Source organism: Melanerpes formicivorus, unplaced genomic scaffold (assembly GCF_026170545.1).
Source record: "Melanerpes formicivorus ecotype bairdi unplaced genomic scaffold, bMelFor1.0.p_v2 SCAF_3, whole genome shotgun sequence".
NCBI lineage: Eukaryota > Metazoa > Chordata > Aves > Piciformes > Picidae > Melanerpes > Melanerpes formicivorus.
The window spans coordinates 414,104-430,954 of NW_027142355.1; the positions used below are offsets into that span (position 1 = coordinate 414,104).

At 50.0% G+C, this 16,851-nt stretch overlaps 1 protein-coding gene across 1 annotated transcript in view; it reads left to right on the forward strand.

Moving 5' to 3' along the window:
• TRHDE (thyrotropin releasing hormone degrading enzyme) overlaps window positions 1-16,851 on the forward strand; it is a 299,761-nt gene that overhangs the window by 221,189 nt on the left and 61,721 nt on the right. Inside the window, exons 11-12 of the mRNA XM_068164774.1 lie at window positions 11,576-11,709; window positions 11,804-11,859. Of these exons, the coding sequence (XP_068020875.1) occupies window positions 11,576-11,709; window positions 11,804-11,859 (190 nt within the window). The remainder of the gene's footprint in view (window positions 1-11,575; window positions 11,710-11,803; window positions 11,860-16,851) is intronic.

Sequence of the window (16,851 nt, forward strand, 5' to 3'; positions counted from 1 at the left end):
TGCCCTCTGTAGGAAGGAATGCGTGTTCCCTTCTTGGTGACTGAAGTGCTGTGCTAAGGAAGCTTCCAGAAGCTTTTCCAGCGTGCACAGAGGGTGCTGAACAGCTGCTTATGGTCTGTCCTGTAAGACTGATCATGGGCCAGGAACGAAGAGGGCCAGAGTTGATGAGTATCATGAGGGTGTCATAGTATCATAGTATCATAGTATCAGTCAGGGTTGGAAGGGACCACAAGGATCATCTAGTTCCAACACCCCTGCCATGGGCAGGGACACCCCACACTACATCAGCCTGGCCAGAGCCTCATCCAGCCTGGCCTTAAACACCCCCAGGGAGGGTTCCCCAACCACCTCCCTGGACAACCCATTGCAGGGCTTCACCACTCTCATGGTGAAGAACCTCCTCCTCACATCTAGCCTGAATCTCCCCACCTCCAGCTTCATTCCATTCCCCCTAGTCCTATCACTACCTGAGATCCTGAGAAGTCCTTCCCCAGCCTTCCTGTAGGCCCCCTTCAGATACTGGAAGGCCACAATGAGGTCACCTGGGAGCCTTCTCTTCTGCAGACTGAACAGCCCCAACTCCCTCAGTCTGTCCTCATAGGAGAGGTGCTCCAGCCCTCTGATCATCCTCGTGGCCCTTCTCTGGACACCTTCCAGCACCTCCACATCCCTCTTGGAATAGGGGCTCCAGAACTGGAGGCAGTACTCCAGGTGGGGTCTCACCAGGGCTGAGTAGAGGGGGAGGATCACCTCCCTCGACCTGCTAGCCACACTTCTTCTGATGCAGCCCAGGATCTGATTGTCCTGGCACATCACTTCAAAGTCACATAAAGTTAACCTGACCTGTGTGTTGTCTGGCAGAGGAATGAAACCAGGGCAGTTTTGTAGTAGGTCCACATATGGCCAGCAAGAGAGAGTCCTTTTTGTTTTCATGATGGTAGTTTAAGTAACCAGTTCCCAGGGGAGTACACCCCCTGCCTTGCACTGGAGCTCACCAGGGTTGATTATTTTGCTGATGGAAGAGCCACTTCCTTCCTGTACAGCCAGAAGGACCAGAGGGGATTACTGACTGCTGATTTTTGCATCCTTTTTGCTCTGGTGTCTGTGACCTCACCAAAGGGTTGCAGGCTGCAAACTGGCATTTTCATGAGCCAAGGGATGCTGCTCCACTCTTGTGAGAGCCACTTCATGTAGGGTGCTGGGCTTGCTGTTCTGTATCATCCTGGCCACGTGTGGTCCCGTGCCAGGCACAGTGAGGCACTCAGAGCCCTGATTGTTCAATATGCTGAGCAGGATTAGTTCAGATAATTGCAGATCATCCCAGCTGCTGGCAGCAGAGCTCATCCTGTCCATTCTTCCTAACACCAAGGTGAGGGGACACCAGAAATTAGAACCATGCAGCATCATTTTGAGATGGAATTCATTGTCCTGTGCAACAAATCCTGCAGAGAAGGCAACTTGTCTGGCAGAGAGCATAATCTCCAAGGTGTTTAATATTTCCTGTTTGTGGGAAGCATGCAGTCAGAGTTTCTGAAGACTTTCATTTTGCAAGTGCTTCTGCCAGCCTCTCTTCTCCTTACCCAGTGAGTGACAGTCTTTCTGGAGCCAATTTTCTACTCATCAGTTCCTCTACCAGCCACCCTTCTACTGGCTCAGTTGGGGCATGTGAAGTGGAGCCCTCAGAGTGCTGCACAGATAGATCACCAGCACTTTTTCCCCCCACCCTGTTCACTCCTCATAGCCATAGCAGTTGAGGCTGTTCTGCTTCAGGCAGCTAACAGCCATTCAACCTCTGGACAGTCACCACAACACAAAAGAGATGAGTGTCAGGGAGTGATGGGACCTGGGGGGATGGAGCAAAACTACAAGTGGGTAGATTGAGATTGGATGTCAGGAAGAAGTTGTTGCCCATGAGAGTGGTGAGAGACTGGCACAGGTTGCCCAGGGAGGTGGTGGAAGCCTCCTGCCTGGAGGTTTTGAAGGCCAGGCTGGATGTGGCTGTGAGCAACCTGCTGTAGTGTGAGGTGTCCCTGCCCATGGCAGGGGGGCTGGAACTGACTGAGCCTTGAGGTCCCTTCCAGCCCTGACAATTCTGTGGTTCTATGATTAGCCTTCCTGTCCATGCTGAGGTCAGAGACATCACACTGAGGTGGCTGCAGTGCTCTTCATGCCACTCTTGCAGCCCTGCTGAGTGATAGATTTCACCTGTGCTGTGGATGTCGTTGGTGTTACAAGCTCCTGCTCTGTGGTAGATCCAGGGCTTATTTCTCTTAGATCTAAGTTGCCTCTTCTGTGGCTGCTGTAATGATTTATGAACATAATGTCCACAATGTTTTGGGGTCAGCCCAAAGCCAGTGACAGGTGAAACATGAGGCACCAGTTTTGGACACCTCAATGCAGGAGAGATGTGGAGGTGCTGGAGCCAGAGCAGAGGAGGGCAAGGAAGCTGGGAAGGGCCTGGAGAAGAAATCTGATGAAGAGCAACTGAAGGAGCTGGGGCTGGTTAGTGTGAAAGAGAGGAGGCTGAGGGGAGACCTCCTGGCTCTCTACAGCTCCCTGCAAGGAGATTGTGGAGAGGTTGCTGCTGGTCTCTGCTCCCAGGTCATTAGTGACAACACAAGAGGGAATGGCCTCAAGCTGCCCCTGGGGAGGTTCAGACTGGACATTAGGAAACCTTTTTTCCAGGCAAGAGTCGTGAGGGCTTGGAATGTGCTGCCCAGGGAGGTGGTGGAGTCCCCAAGGCTGGCTGTGTTTGCAGGTGGTTTGGCTGTGGTGCTTGGGGCTGTGGTTTAGGGGTGAGCCTTGCAGAGCAGGGTTCTGGGTTGGCCTTGGTGATCCCTTTGGGTCTTTTCCAAGCTGAATGTTTCTGTGATGGGATGTCCAGCTTCTCTGAACTCAGCCCATCCCCAGAATACAACAGCTTAGCAGGGCTGCAGGGGAGGTGCTGAGGATGGCTGCTTGAGGCATGCTCAGCATGGAAGCACAGACTCACCTGCTGTGTTTCTGCAGAGCCAGAAGTGACCCTAACCTCCAGTAAGGAGGTTTAGTTAAGCACCCATTTCAAACAGGTGAGCAAGGCTTGACTGATTTCTTGTGTCCCTGGGAAATACTCCTCTGGCTGACTTCCCTGCCTCTGCTAAAGGAGCTCTGACTCCACTTAGTGTCTCCACAAGGTTGCCATGAAATTGGGGCATGAAGTTCAACAGAGCAGTTGCCTTCCAAAGAGCAAGTCCCAACTTACTGCACTCTGCTGTCTCCTTCTAGATAAGATAATCTCTACTTTGACTGTAAGGCCCTTGACAGTCTGATTCTTCTTCATGAAGTGTTTTGTGGAAGAGAGCTGCTTTTGAGCTGGAGTTTGCTGGCTGCCCACTGAGGAACAGAGCATTAGTGGAGCATTAGGAAAACACTTTTCCTTCTCCTTCATGACACTCAGCTGCCAAGCTTGACCTCTCTCACTGCCAGATTCCATTCTTCTATCTTTCAAACATGGGAGGAAGGGAAGCACTGTGAAGTCAAATAAATATATAGGTCCTGCTTGGCAGCTGTAGCCAACCCTAGTGAGGACCAGAGATACAAGACCTGCACTCCTGGCATGATTTTGACAGAGAGGCAAAAATCACCTCCCTTATGCCAGCAGCTGAGCAAACTTCCTCCAAGAAGACTGCTGCTTACAGTTTGTGTCACTGTAGAGGTTAGCAGCTTCATCATGCAGGAATGGGAATAGATGGAGGAGGAGTCTGAGACAGAACAGGATCATATTTACTGCTGGGTTCCATTTATTGTGCTCTTCACTTTACCTGAACAATTTGTTCAGCATGGACCTTTGGCAGCATGGCAAGAGAGATTTAAACAACCATAGAATCTTGGAATCACAGAAAGGTCCAGGCCAGAAGGGACCTCCAAAGCTCAGCCAGTCCAACTCCACTGCAGTCAGCAGGGACATCCCCAGCTAGATCAGGCTGCCCAGAGCCCTCTCCAGCCTCACCTTGAATATCTCCAGGGATGTGGCCCCAACCACCTCCCTGGGCAACCTGTTCCAGTGTTCCACCACCCTCATGGTGCAGAACTTGTTCCTCACATTCAATCTCAACCTGCCGTGCTCTAGTTTGAAGCCGCTGTCCTTGGTCCTGTCCCTGCAGGCCTTTGCAAACAGTCTCTCTCCATGCTTCCTTTAGCCCCCTTCAGGTACTGGCAGGCTGCTATTAGGTCTCGCTGGAGCCTCCTCTTCTCCAGGCTGAACACCCCCAGCTCCCTCAGCCTGGCCTCATAGCAGAGCTGCTCCAACCCCCTGAGCATTTTCATGGCTCTCCTCTGGACCCTCTCCATCAGCTCCATGTCCTTCCTATACTGAGGGCTCCAGAGCCGCACACAGCACTGCAGGTGAGGTCTCAGCAGGGCACAATGTCGGAATCACCTCTCTGGCTCTGCTGGCAGTGCTGCTCTGGATGCAGCCCAGGCCCTTCTGTGCTGCAAGGCCGATCCCATCCTGGGCTGCACCCAAAGACACAGCCACAACCTGGTTTTCATTTTTTCCTGGTATCCCTTCTCCCCATATTAAAAGCTCCTGCAAGAGGGTGAGGAGAATTTTGTGGCAGCTCACATCTCTTTTGGAAAGTGCTGTGGTGAAACTCCTGGTGGAGCATTTCCCTTGTCACAGAGCTGTCACTTGCTGGCAGGGAATTGTGCTGCACTGGCGCAGTGATTTTTGCAGGGAAATGGAGTCTGCTCTCCCAGCAGGAATTCTACCAGCATCAACCAATTTCCTAGTAGGCTGAGGGGTTGATAAAAGGAGGAGTTAAAATAACAACTGTGAGTCTGAACACTGGAAATAGTAGAGGTGTGTGTAGCCCACGCTGCTGTCAGTGCTGGAGCGGCGCACCGCGGAGGTCTGCCCCGCGCTCAGACCTCCCTCACCAGCTGCTGGTGGTGCCGTCAGGAGGAGCAGGCTTCCAGCATCCCTGCTGCCCTCCATGGGGCCCAGGCTGCTCAAAAGCTGGGAGAGCTCAGAACTTCAAGCCCTGTGCAGTTAGCACCAGCTGGAGAACTGTCTCGCACTCGAAGAGCAGATGAAGTGAGAATCAGACCCCAAGTGCTGCTCTTACTTCAAAACAAACAGCATCACATTTAACCCTGTTCTGCCCAGTGTCTCCTGGGTTGTATGGGACAAAACAGAACCTTTCTGAGGCAAGCAGGCAAAACATAGAATCACAGAAATTGTCAGGGCTGGAAGGGACCTCAAGGCTCAGCCAGTTCCAACCCCCCTGCCATGGGCAGGGACACCTCACACTGCAGCAGGTGGACCATAGGTAACCACTTTCTGGTGGAAGAAGATTATAGTATCATAGTTTCAGTCAGGGTTGGAAGGGACCACAAGGATCATCCAGTTCCAATCCCGACACCTCACACTAGATCAGGCTGGCCAGAGCCTCAGCCAGGCTGATCTGAAACACCTCCAGGGACAGCACCCCAACCACCTCCCTGGACAACCCATTCCAGGGCTTCACCACTCTCATGGGGAAGAACTTCCTCCTCACCTCCAGCCTGAATCTCCCCACCTCCAGCTTCATTCCATTCCCCCTACTCCTAGCACTACCTGAGATCCTGAGCAGTCCCTCCCCAGCCTTCTGTAGCCCCCTTCAGATACGGGAAGGCCACAATGAGGTCACCTTGGAGCCTTCTCTTCCCCAGACTGAACAGCCCCAACTCCTTCAGTATAACCTCCTCCCTTTAACATGAAATACAACTGTATGTGTTTTAGATTTAATTTCAAGTTGTGAACTGAAGCCATCAAAGATAGGCTTCTCCCCAGGCAGAACCTTCGTTGTTGTTGTTGTTTAGAAAGTCTGAAATGGTTTAATGCAGGGTTTAACACTGGAGGACTGCCTTTCCCCTAACACTTTTAACAGGAAACTAATAAATGGGTTTGTGGCAAGTGGAGCAATTGCCCTGGTGTATGGAAATGTTCAGTGCTGTAATCACCAAGAGAGAGAATTTCTTTTCTAGGAGGACAGGAGAGCTGACAGACTCAAACATCAAATTCCAGTAAATTATATAGGAGGATGTGAAGCACATGCATCAGGCAGGCCCTTAAAATAACCACCTGCTTATTTGAGCTGGCAAGGCATGAAAGATTCCTGTCCTGCACTTCAGGAGAAGGCCAACACATGAGTGGTTTGATCAGAATCTAATAGCAAGGGGTTAAGGCTGGATTTAAACTGACCCAAATGGCAATAATATAACCGAGTTGTGAAGGGCGACTGCCCTCCACCAAAGCAGTGCGAGTTGGAGGTGTTGCACAGCTCTTGCTTGTGAGAGACATTCTGTTCTGTTCAGCTTGTCACATGTCACAGAAGCACAGGATGAGTGTTTGGGGCTTGAAGGGACCTCCAAAGCTCATCCAGCCCAACCCCCCCTGCCAGAGCAGGAGCACCTAGAGCAGATCACACAGGAGCACATCCAGGCAGGGCTTGAGTATCTCCAGAGAGGGAGACTCCACAACCCCCCTGGGCAGCCTGCTCCAGGGCTCTGGCACCCTCACAAGGAAAATATTTCCCTCCTGTTTCCATGGCACTTCCTCTGCCTCAGCTTCCACCACTGCCCCTTGTGCTGGCATTGGGCATCCCCCAGCAGAGCCTGGCTCCTGCCTCTGGGCACTCCCCCTGCACAGCTTTATCAACAGCAAGGAGGTCACCCTCAGGCTCCTCCTCTCCAAGCTAAATGAGCCTCAAGCTAATGAGTGGCAAGTATCATTCAGTCCTGGATTAAAGCACAGGTAATTTCTTTGATCCAGAGATCCAAATTTAATACAAATAATCCAAGAAGACCCAAAAAGGACTTAGTTTTGTTTATGACACCTGATGTTGAAAATTGTCATTTAATGTATTTATCTACCCAGCTAATGATTATTGTGTGCTCACAGCCCATTTGGCACACTCTTGGGTATGACAGGGGTGCAGGCATTAAGCAGCTACAAGTAGCTACTTTCAGTGTTGGTGGCATTTAAAGGTTAGCATGCAAAAGAAAAGCCTGGGTGGAAGGCAGTACGGCATGAAGGTGGCAGGATTTTGTGGCAGGCTTGAGCAGCCTGCTGCTGACTCCACATGGCAGTACAGCCCTGAAGGCCCAGAGAGACTCTAAAAGTCCTCATTTCCCTCAGCAGTCTCTCCTAGGTACAGAAGTGGGGATTTTTGCAGCTGCTCTTCAGGTTGCTAAGGAACCTGTGTGAGAATTAGGGGTGAGAGGCTGTGTTCATTCACAGCATCACTCTGGATAAACTAAGTAAGATGGAGTAGATCCAGCTCCAAATTCCTTCTCTCCATGTTTCCCAGCAGGGATTTCATCCCAACCTGCCCCAGGAAAGTGCCTTTATTCTGGTGCTGCAAATTGTTGCAATCTGTGGCTGTGTTTCTGCAGTGATGTCCTTCTTTCTGTAAGGTTTGGTGATTTATACTGCACCTGGGTTTGTCAATGTCTTCTGTAAGCAGGCTGGAGAAACAGAGTGGTGCTGACTCCAGGACCAGTGAAAGCAGGATTTAAACAGAGGACCATCTTCAGCATGGCAGCCTGAGGGAGCTGGCTTATGACTGAGCTGTGCAGTCCCCTGTTGAACAGACAGGCCACTGTGGAGAGGAGGACTCAGTGTTAGACCTTTGTCCTGAATCAGACTGCGTGGCAAAGGCAGCTTAGGTGCTCTGACAGTGTGAATGCCTGGAGAACCCACGGAGTTCTGGGGCTCAGTGCTGGTTTGCTCACTGATTCCCCTTTCTGAAGGCTGTGTTGGCTCCCACAGAGGATGTGTGCTTGATGATCCATCAGAGAGAACTAAGTGGCTGCAATCAATACTTGAACTAAACCCTGGGGTCTCTATTTATTTTCCTCCACTGTTTATATCTGATTGCACTGAACTGGTGTAGCTCAGGCAGCCCCTTAAAGAGCAGTAACAATCAAATAGGCAACAACTGAGGTGTTCTGGGCATGGCATTTCTAAAGAGTGTATGTGGAAAGAGATTTGTAGTGCAGTCAGAAGCACCTAGGCGAGAAGAGGACTTTTCACTCCTGCAGCTTATTAGCTGCATTTGTGTGTCTATTGCAACTCCCTGAATTCAAAGTTAAGCACATAATGAGGTGGTTTCAGGATTAGAGCCTTGCTGATCTTTGTATTTTTTGCACCTTCAAATGATAGTGATTTGGAGGCTTGCTGGAGAGATTTGTCACTGGAGGAGCATAACTTTTTATCTCTAGTCTTAGTCATCTACTCTTGCCTCAGAAATCACTTCTCTTTTTTGCCCCCACAAGTAAGGCTAAAAGGCATTTCTTCAGTCAGTCTGGCTGCTAGCTAGTCTCTGTGAATCGTTGAGACCATGTTGTTAACTCTTCCCCCCCACCCCCCACTTCATTACCTTCAGGGACTTGAAGCACACCAAGCAATTCCCTGATGGAATTACTTTTAAACCCAATTTTATGTATTCCTTTGTTGTTTTAAAACCTGCCTGAGAAGCCTGCTCCTTTTGCCAACAGGCTGCAAATAATTCTGTTACAGGAGGGGGGAAAAAAAGGCTGAATTTTCACTCAGCTTGGGCTCACGATAAGTTTTGTCAGAATAGTTTACTAGATTGAGGACTCCTTCAAGGCACGTTGCTGTCTGAGGCTTCATCCCATGATGAGATTCTTTCTATGCTGGGAGTCCATAGACCCTATGCAATGCTATAGGCCTGGGACAGAGTGGCTGGAAAGTTGCCTGGCAGAGGAGCTGGGGGTACTGGTTGACAGCCACCTGAACAGGAGCCAGCAGTGTGCTAAGGTGGCCAAGAAGGTCAAGAGCATCCTGGCTGGCATCAAGGAGCAGTGCAGCCAGCAGGAGTGGGGAAGCCTGGTGAGGCTGCACCTTGAATACTGTGCTCAGTGATGGGCTCCTTACTACAAGAAAGATGTTGAGGTGCTGGAGCGTGTCCAGGGAAGGGCAACAAAGCTGGGGAAGGGTCTAGAGAACAAGTCTGTTCTGAGGATTAGACAGAGACACTGGGGTTGTTTGGTCTGGAGAAGAGGAAGCTGAGAGGAGACCTCATTGCTCTCTATAACTACTGAAAGGAGGTTGTAGTGAGGTGGGGGGTCAGTCTCTTCCTCCTATCATTAGTATCAGGTCCCCATCAGTGTCCCCCCTTATTATCTGGTCATAGGATGAGAAGAAATGGCCTGAAACTGTGCCAGATGGATTGAACATTAGGAAAAAATTCTTTACAGAAAGAATGGTCAGGCATTGGAACAGGCTGCCCTGGGAGGTGGTGGAGTCACCATCCCTGGAGGGGTTCGAGAAACCCATGGCCATGGCACTTCAGGACTGGTTTTGTTGATTAGATAGGGTTGGGTGATTGGAGGTCTCTTCCAGCCTGCTTGATTCTGTGATGGCCATGCTGGTGGTAGGCTGACAGCTGGATTCCATGGTCTTAGAGGTCTTTTCTATCTGAAGTAATTCTGTGATTCTAAGTATGTGTTCTGAGTTCAGGGAGGCTTTTGCTTGTTGTTGCCTGACTGCACAGATACCAGAATAGATTTAGACTGTCAGCCACAAAGTGATTGCTTAAAAAGAGAGGAAAGAGGAAGAGCTGCTTTGTTGATGCCAGCTTCATGTTTCTAGCTCCAAAGGAGAGCCTCTCGCTGGTTAGCAGCTAGAAGCTGTGCAGCTGGAAGTAGTTGAATCTAAAATCCAGTGTAAGAAGCTTCATCAACCACGTGTAGAAACCCTCAAGAATATCATAGTATCATAGTATCATTCAGGGTTGGAAGGGACCACAAGGATCATCTAGTTCCAACGCCCCTGCCATGGGCAGGGACACCCCACACTAGATCAGCCTGGCCAGAGCCTCAGCCAGCCTGGGCTTAAACACTACCAGGGACAGGGCCCCAACCACCTCCCTGGACAACCCATTCCAGGGTTTCAAGGGTTTCACCACTCTCATGGTGAAGAACTTCCTCCTCACCTCCAGCCTGAATCTCCCCACCTCCAGCTTCATTCCATTCCCCCTAGTCCTAGCACTACCTGAGATCCTGAGCAGTCCCTCCCCAGCCTTCCTGTAGCCCCCTTCAGATACTGGAAGGCCACAATGAGGTCACCTGGGAGCCTTCTCTTCTGCAGACTGAACAGCCCCAACTCCCTCAGTCTGTCCTCACAGGAAAGGTGCTCCAGCCCTCTGATCATCCTTGTGGCCCTTCTCTGGACACGTTCCAGCACCTCCAGATCCCTCTTGTAATAGGGGCTCCAGAACTGGAGGCAGTACTCCAGGTGGGGTCTCACCAGAGCTGAGCAGAGGGGGAGGATCACCTCCCTTGCCCTGCTGGCCACACTTCTCCTGATGCAGCCCAGGATCTGATTGGCTTTGCGGGCTGTAAGTGCACACTGAGAGCTGCTGTTGAGCTTTTTGTCCACCAGCACCCCCAAGTCTCTCTCCTCAGGGCTGCTCTCCAGCCAGTCCCTGCCCAGCCTGTATTTGTGCCTGGGATTGCCTCGACCCAGCTGCAGGACCCTGCACTTGCTCTTATTGAACTTCATGAGGTTGCCTTGTGCCCACCTCTCCAGCCTGTCCAGGTCCCTCTGGATGGCCTCCCTTCCCTCCAGCGTGTCTGCTGCACCACACAGCTTGGTGTCATCAGCAAACTTGCTGAGGGTGCACTCAATGCCACTGTCCATGGCACCCACAAAGATGTTGACCAAGACAGGTCCCAGGATCTTCCCTCTTTTTTAACTCTTGGTTTAGTTTTTGTATCTGCAGGACCTCCATTGGATTATTTGAGTTGTGGCTGTAGAAAACTCTTTAGCATGGCTAGAATCAAGGTACCAGACTTAAAATAGGTACTTATGTTTAAAATAGCTACTTAGAATAGGTCCTTATACTTCAAATAGGAACCTTATACTTAATAATACTTGTCCTGCAAGAGGCATTAGCAAACCAGCTAAACCTGTCTGTGGCCACTGCTCTTCCTCCTCCCTCCCTAAATGGATTATTTGAGTTATGGTTGTAGAAAACTCTTTTTAGCATGGCTAGAATCAAGGTACCAGACTTAAAATAGGTACTTTATACTTAAAATAGGCACTTTATACTTCAAATAGGAACCTTATACTTAAAAACAGTTGTCCTGGAAGAGGCATTAGCAAACCAGCTAAACCTGTCTCTGGCCACTGCCCTTTCTCCTCCCTCCCCGACTGAATTATTTGAGTGATGGCTGTAGGAAACCCTTTCATCATGGCTAGAATCAAGGTACCAGACTTAAAAGAGGTCCTTACACTTAAAATAGGTACCTTATACTTGAAACAGGAAATGCTATTTGCCAGCAAAAAGCCACCTTTGGAGCTGTGTGTGGGTGAAAGGTACCCCACAGGAATGTCAGCTGCTGTCTGCCTGCATTAGAACAGATAAAGGGAGTGACTATTAATCAAACACACAAGGGTTTTGTTAGTCTTGGAGTTGATTTTATTGCCTTGATGGGTATTTAGAGAAGGACAGAGTTTAACAGCTATGTCTTCAGCATTTTAAAATGAAAGACCAAGCCCCCTTCCCATCTTGTTCTTTGTTTCCAGAGCAGCACAGAATTCCTGCTTTGGAAGAGGCAGATTGGCTGCTGGGGAACATCAACCAGACCGGCTACTTCAGAGTCAATTATGACGTGAGGAATTGGAGGCTGCTAATTAATCAGCTAACGAGGAACCACGAGGTAAGCTCCTTGTCCCTGCAATCTGCCTTGGTTGGTGCACCTTGGCCGTTTCATCCCCCTAAATGCTTTCATTTTTGCGCTTGCTCCCCCCCAGGTTATCTCAGTCAGCAATCGAGCAGGCTTGATCGATGATGCATTCAACCTGGCGAGGTATGTTTTCCTGCAGATAATCCCTGCTCATACCCACTGCTGCAATAACTCATCCCATCTTGCAGGCAGCACTCAAGTGTGTTTGGAAGTTAAATGTATTTTAAATACACTCTGGTTCTTTTTTTCCTTCCCTTTTCTTCCCTCTTTCCATATGGCACATGGCCGTGGGTCTGCAGCGCGCTCGCTGCTCTCCGGCGATAACTGCCGCAGGGTATTTCCCAATCTGGACAGGGCTGATCAATTTTGCATGAAGTTCAATATAACACTTTGGAGATAAAAAAAATCACTTCCCCCCCATCCCTCTTTCTCTAATGAATGAGGTTTTTTTCAGCTCTTTCTCCCTAATGCCCAACCTCCTCTTTTTCCTCTACACCTGACCCTTGTACTGCATTTAATTCGCGACGGGAGGCACCTCCAAGCCTCAGTTATTTTTTCTCCCCCCTGACTTGTGCTGTTCCATCATTTTTTCCAATGTGTATTTGTTTTTCATGCAGTCTGCTCAAGCAGACCCTTTCTCTGCACGACACTTCTCATGTGGCATGGAAAAAGCTAAGTCCTGTTGAGCATTCCTGGAACTCATGCAACATGTGGTGGTTTGCTTTGCTCCGATCAGCGTTAATGCGTCTGGGCATGCAGTGGTGCTCAGGTAACGCTTTCTTTCCTGATTGAGCCCGTGCAATTGTTCCCAACTGGAAGCCCAGTGCTGGTAATGAAAGTGTAAAATGAGAGGAAAGTGGTGGCACAGTGTTTAATTCTTGAGTCCCCTGGGAACGTGGCACCAGTACAGCACTGTGGTGTCAAGGGCAGCGTGGAGAGAATTTCTGATACTGATGGCTTTTGTGTTTGCTAAGCTACTTCTGGCCATGCCTGAGCAGGGCCTTGCAAGAACCAACAGTGCTGAGGTGCAATTCACTAGCGACAGTCACTGGAAGTGTTTGAGACTCAGGCACATTGTCACGCAGAAATCATGGCTCAGTGGTGTTCCAGCATCTCTGCAGCAAAACACAGTAGGGTGCCCTGGTACTTTGCTCCTGCTGCCAGCCCTATGCTGACCACAGGGCATAAATTAGTGATAAGCCCTTACAGAATCACAGAAACATTCAGGTTGGAAAAGACCCAAAGGGATCACCAAGTCCAACCCAGAACCCTACTCTGCAAGGCTCACCCCTAAACCACAGCCCCAAGCACCACAGCCAAACCACCTGCAAACACAGCCAGCCTTGGGGACTCCACCACCTCCCTGGCCAGCACATTCCAAAGGCCAAACTCTTGCTGGGAAGAATTTCTTCCTCACATCCAGCCTAAACCTACCCTGGCACAGCTTGAGACTGTGTCCTCTTGTTCTGCTGCTGCTTGCCTGGGAGAAGAGACCAACCCCCACCTGGCTGCACCCTCCCTTCAGGTAGCTGGAAAGAGCAAGAAGGTCTCCCCTGAGCCTCCTCTTCTCCAGGCTAAGCAACCCCAGCTCCCTCAGCCTCTCCTCACAGGGCTGTGCTCCAGACCCCTCCCCAGCTTTGTTGCCCTTCTCTGGACATGTTTGAACATCTCAACATCTTTCTTAAACTGAGGAGCCCAGAACTGGACACAGGACCCAAGGTGTGGCCTCCCTGCCCCTGTAATGTTACATGATGGGGGGATTAAACACTTAGGATTGTCTCAGAGTGACAGGAGAGCAGGGGAATCACCTCACTGACCGGGCAGAGGGGTTGTAATTGATAGCCTAGTCCTGACTTCTGAGAAGGCTGGATGTCTTTATGGGCAATTCAGTCCTCAGTGCTGGTCTCCAGTTGCTCTGATGTGTTGTTTTATTACCTATAGCTATCAACATTCACATTTTGAGACAGAGAGCTGTGCACTGCAGACTGTTAGTTTAATCCCTTGCTATCCCTTTCAGTGATAAATTAGTAGAAAAATGAAAGTGTAATTTCTTGAATTCATGCTGGTCCTTTTACAAGCAATTCCTCCACTAGGCCAGGAGCCTTCTCCTGGCTCTGCTTCTGCAAAACACCCCATCCTGCTGACAGCCTTACCAGGTACTGCCTGCTGGGTTGCACATGCCAGTGTCCCTTCCACACCAGAAGGGTTTGACTGTTGGATGAGTTGGAGGATATTGTCTACCTGGACTTTGGGAAAGCCTTTGGCACTGTTGCCCACAGAGTTCTCTGGGACAAACTGGCTGCTGGTGGCTTGGCTGAGCAATGCTCTGCTGGGTAAAGCACTGGCTGGGCAAAGAGGCCCAAAGAGTGCTGCTCAGTGGAGTGAAAGGCAGCTGGCAGCTGGTCACAAGAGGTGTTCCTCAGGGCTCAGAGTTGGGACCACTTCTGTTTCACATCTTGATTGATGACCTTGATGAAGGCACAGAGTGTGACAGTAGTAAGTTCTCAGATGGCACCAAGTGAGGTGGAGAATTAATCTGCACCAGGGTAGGGAGGCTCTGCAGAGGGACTTGGATAGATTGGATCCAGGGCCAACGTTACCAAAAGGAGTTCAGCAAGACCAAGTGCCAGGTCCTGCCCTTGGGGCACAACAACCCCAAGCAAGGCTCCAGGCTTGGGGCAGGGTGGCTGGAAAGCTGCTGGCAGAAAGGGACCTGGGGGTGCTGATGGACAAGCAGCTGAACAGGAGCCAGCAGTGTGCCCAGGGGGCCAAGAAAGCCAAAGGCCTCCTGGCTGGGATCAGCAGTGCTGCGTCCAGCAGGAGCAGGGAGGGGATTGTCCCCTGGCACTCAGCTCTGGGCAGGCCACACCTCCAGTGCTGTGTCCAGCTTTGGGCACCTCAGGACAAGAGAGATGTGGAGGTGCTGGAGCCAGGGCAGAGGAGGGCAAGGAAGCTGGGAAGGGCCTGGAGAAGAAATGTGATGAAGAGCAACTGAAGGAGCTGGGGCTGGTTAGTGTGAAAGAGAGGAGGCTGAGGGGAGACCTCCTGGCTCTCTACAGCTCCCTGCAAAGAAGTTGTGGAGAGGTTGCTGTGGCCTCCTTTCCCAGGTCAGTGACAGAACAAGAGGGAATGGCCTCAAGCTGCCCCTGGGGAGGTTCAGACTGGACATTAGGAAAGGTTTTTTTCAGGCAAGAGTGGTGAGGGCTTGGAATGTGCTGCCCAGGGAGGTGGTGGAGTCCCCAAGGCTGGCTGTGTTTGCAGGTGGTTTGTCTGTGGTGCTTGGGGCTGTGGTTTAGGGGTGAGCCTTGCAGAGCAGGGTTCTGGGTTGGCCTTGGTGACCCTTTGGCTCTTTTCCAAGCTGCATGTTCCTGTGGTTCTGTGGCTCAGGTTTTCCATTCCATTTATTGATATATCCTCAGAAGATATTTCTGTGTAGTTTTACTGCCCATTGATTTTGTCTGTGGAACAAATGCAGGTCTTGTCTGTTCTATAATTTAATAATTAGATTGGGAGAAAAAAGGTGGGGGGGGGGGGGAAGAAAGCAGTAAAAAGTTCCTATAAATGATTTTGGAGCACTCCCTTTTTATTTTGTTTTTAAATGTAATTTGAGTTTTACATGGAAATGTAATTTTTAGTATTAAACATTTCAAAGAGGGTGTTTCATTTCCTTCCTCCAAAATATTTACTCCCCTTTTATTGTCCAGCATAATGATTGTCTCCAAAATAAACAGCATCAAGGAGCTGCTGCATCCAAGGAATATTTTTAAGGTCTCTTAACTTTCATTTCATAATGGTCTGCCCATTTTATTAATGGGAATCTATTCCCTCTGCTTTCTTCTTGCTGTGTTTTGGTTCCATAAAATTAGTCAAGCAGCTTTGAATTGGATTATTACAATAAAAGGAGGCTGCAGCTCGCCTGCTGTGTTTGAATCCTCACAAGCTTCTTTGTTTTGCAGGGGGTTTGAGTGCAATTCTGTTCTCAGCTGTAGTACAGGCACACACCCTGAGGGCCTGGAGAGCTGCGGCCTTGGCAGTAGAATAGAATAGAATAGAATAGAATAGAATAGAATAGAATAGAATAGAATAGAATAGAATAGAATAGAATAGAATAGAATAGAATAGAATAAACCAGACCAGGTTGGAAGAGACCTTCAAGGTCATTGTGTCCAACCTATCATCCAACACCACCTAAACAACTAAACCACTGCACCAAGCACCCCATCAAGTCTCCTCCTGAACACCTCCAGTGATGGTGACTCCACCACCTCCCCAGGCAGCCCATTCCAATGAGAAATCACTTTCTCTGTGTAGAACTTCTTTCTAACATCCAACCTAAACCTCCCCTGGCACAGCTTGAGACTGTGTCCTCTTGTTCTGGTGCTGCTTGCCTGGGAGAAGAGACCAAACCCTTCCTGGCTACAACCTCCCTTAAGGTAGTTGTAGAGAGCAGGCTAAGCAACCCCAGCTCCCTCAGCCTCTCCTCACAGGGCTGTGCTACAGACCCCTCCCCAGCTTTGTTGCCCTTCTCTGGACACCTTCAAGTGTCTCAATGCCCTTCTTAAATTGAATAAATCCCATATAAAACACCTCCAAAAGAGAAAGGATCTTCAAGAGGAAGGAAAGAGGGATTGCCAGCATGCTTCACTTGCTCAAGAATTTGGGGCAGGTAGGAGGTTGACTTGCTGGAACGAGTCCAGAGAAGGGCAACAAAGTTGGTGAGGGGCTTGGAACACAGCCCTGTGAGGAGAGACTGAGGGAGCTGGGGCTGCTTAGCCTGGAGGAGAGGAGGCTCAGGGGAGACCTTCTTGCTCTCTACAACTACCTGAAGGGAGGTTGTAGCCAGGAAGGGATTGGTCTCTTCTCCCAGGCAAGCAGCAGCAGAACAAGAGGACACAGTCTCAAGCTGTGCCAGGGGAAGTTTAGGCTGGAGGTGAGGAGAAAGTTCTTCATGGAGAGAGTCATTCGTCATTGGAATGTGCTGCCCAGGGAGGTGGTGGAGTCACCATCCCTGGAGGTGTTCAAGAGGGGACTGGATGTGGCACTTGGTGCCATGGTCTAGTCATGAGGTCTGTGGTGACAGGTTGGACTCGATGATCTTTGAGGTCTCTTCCAGCC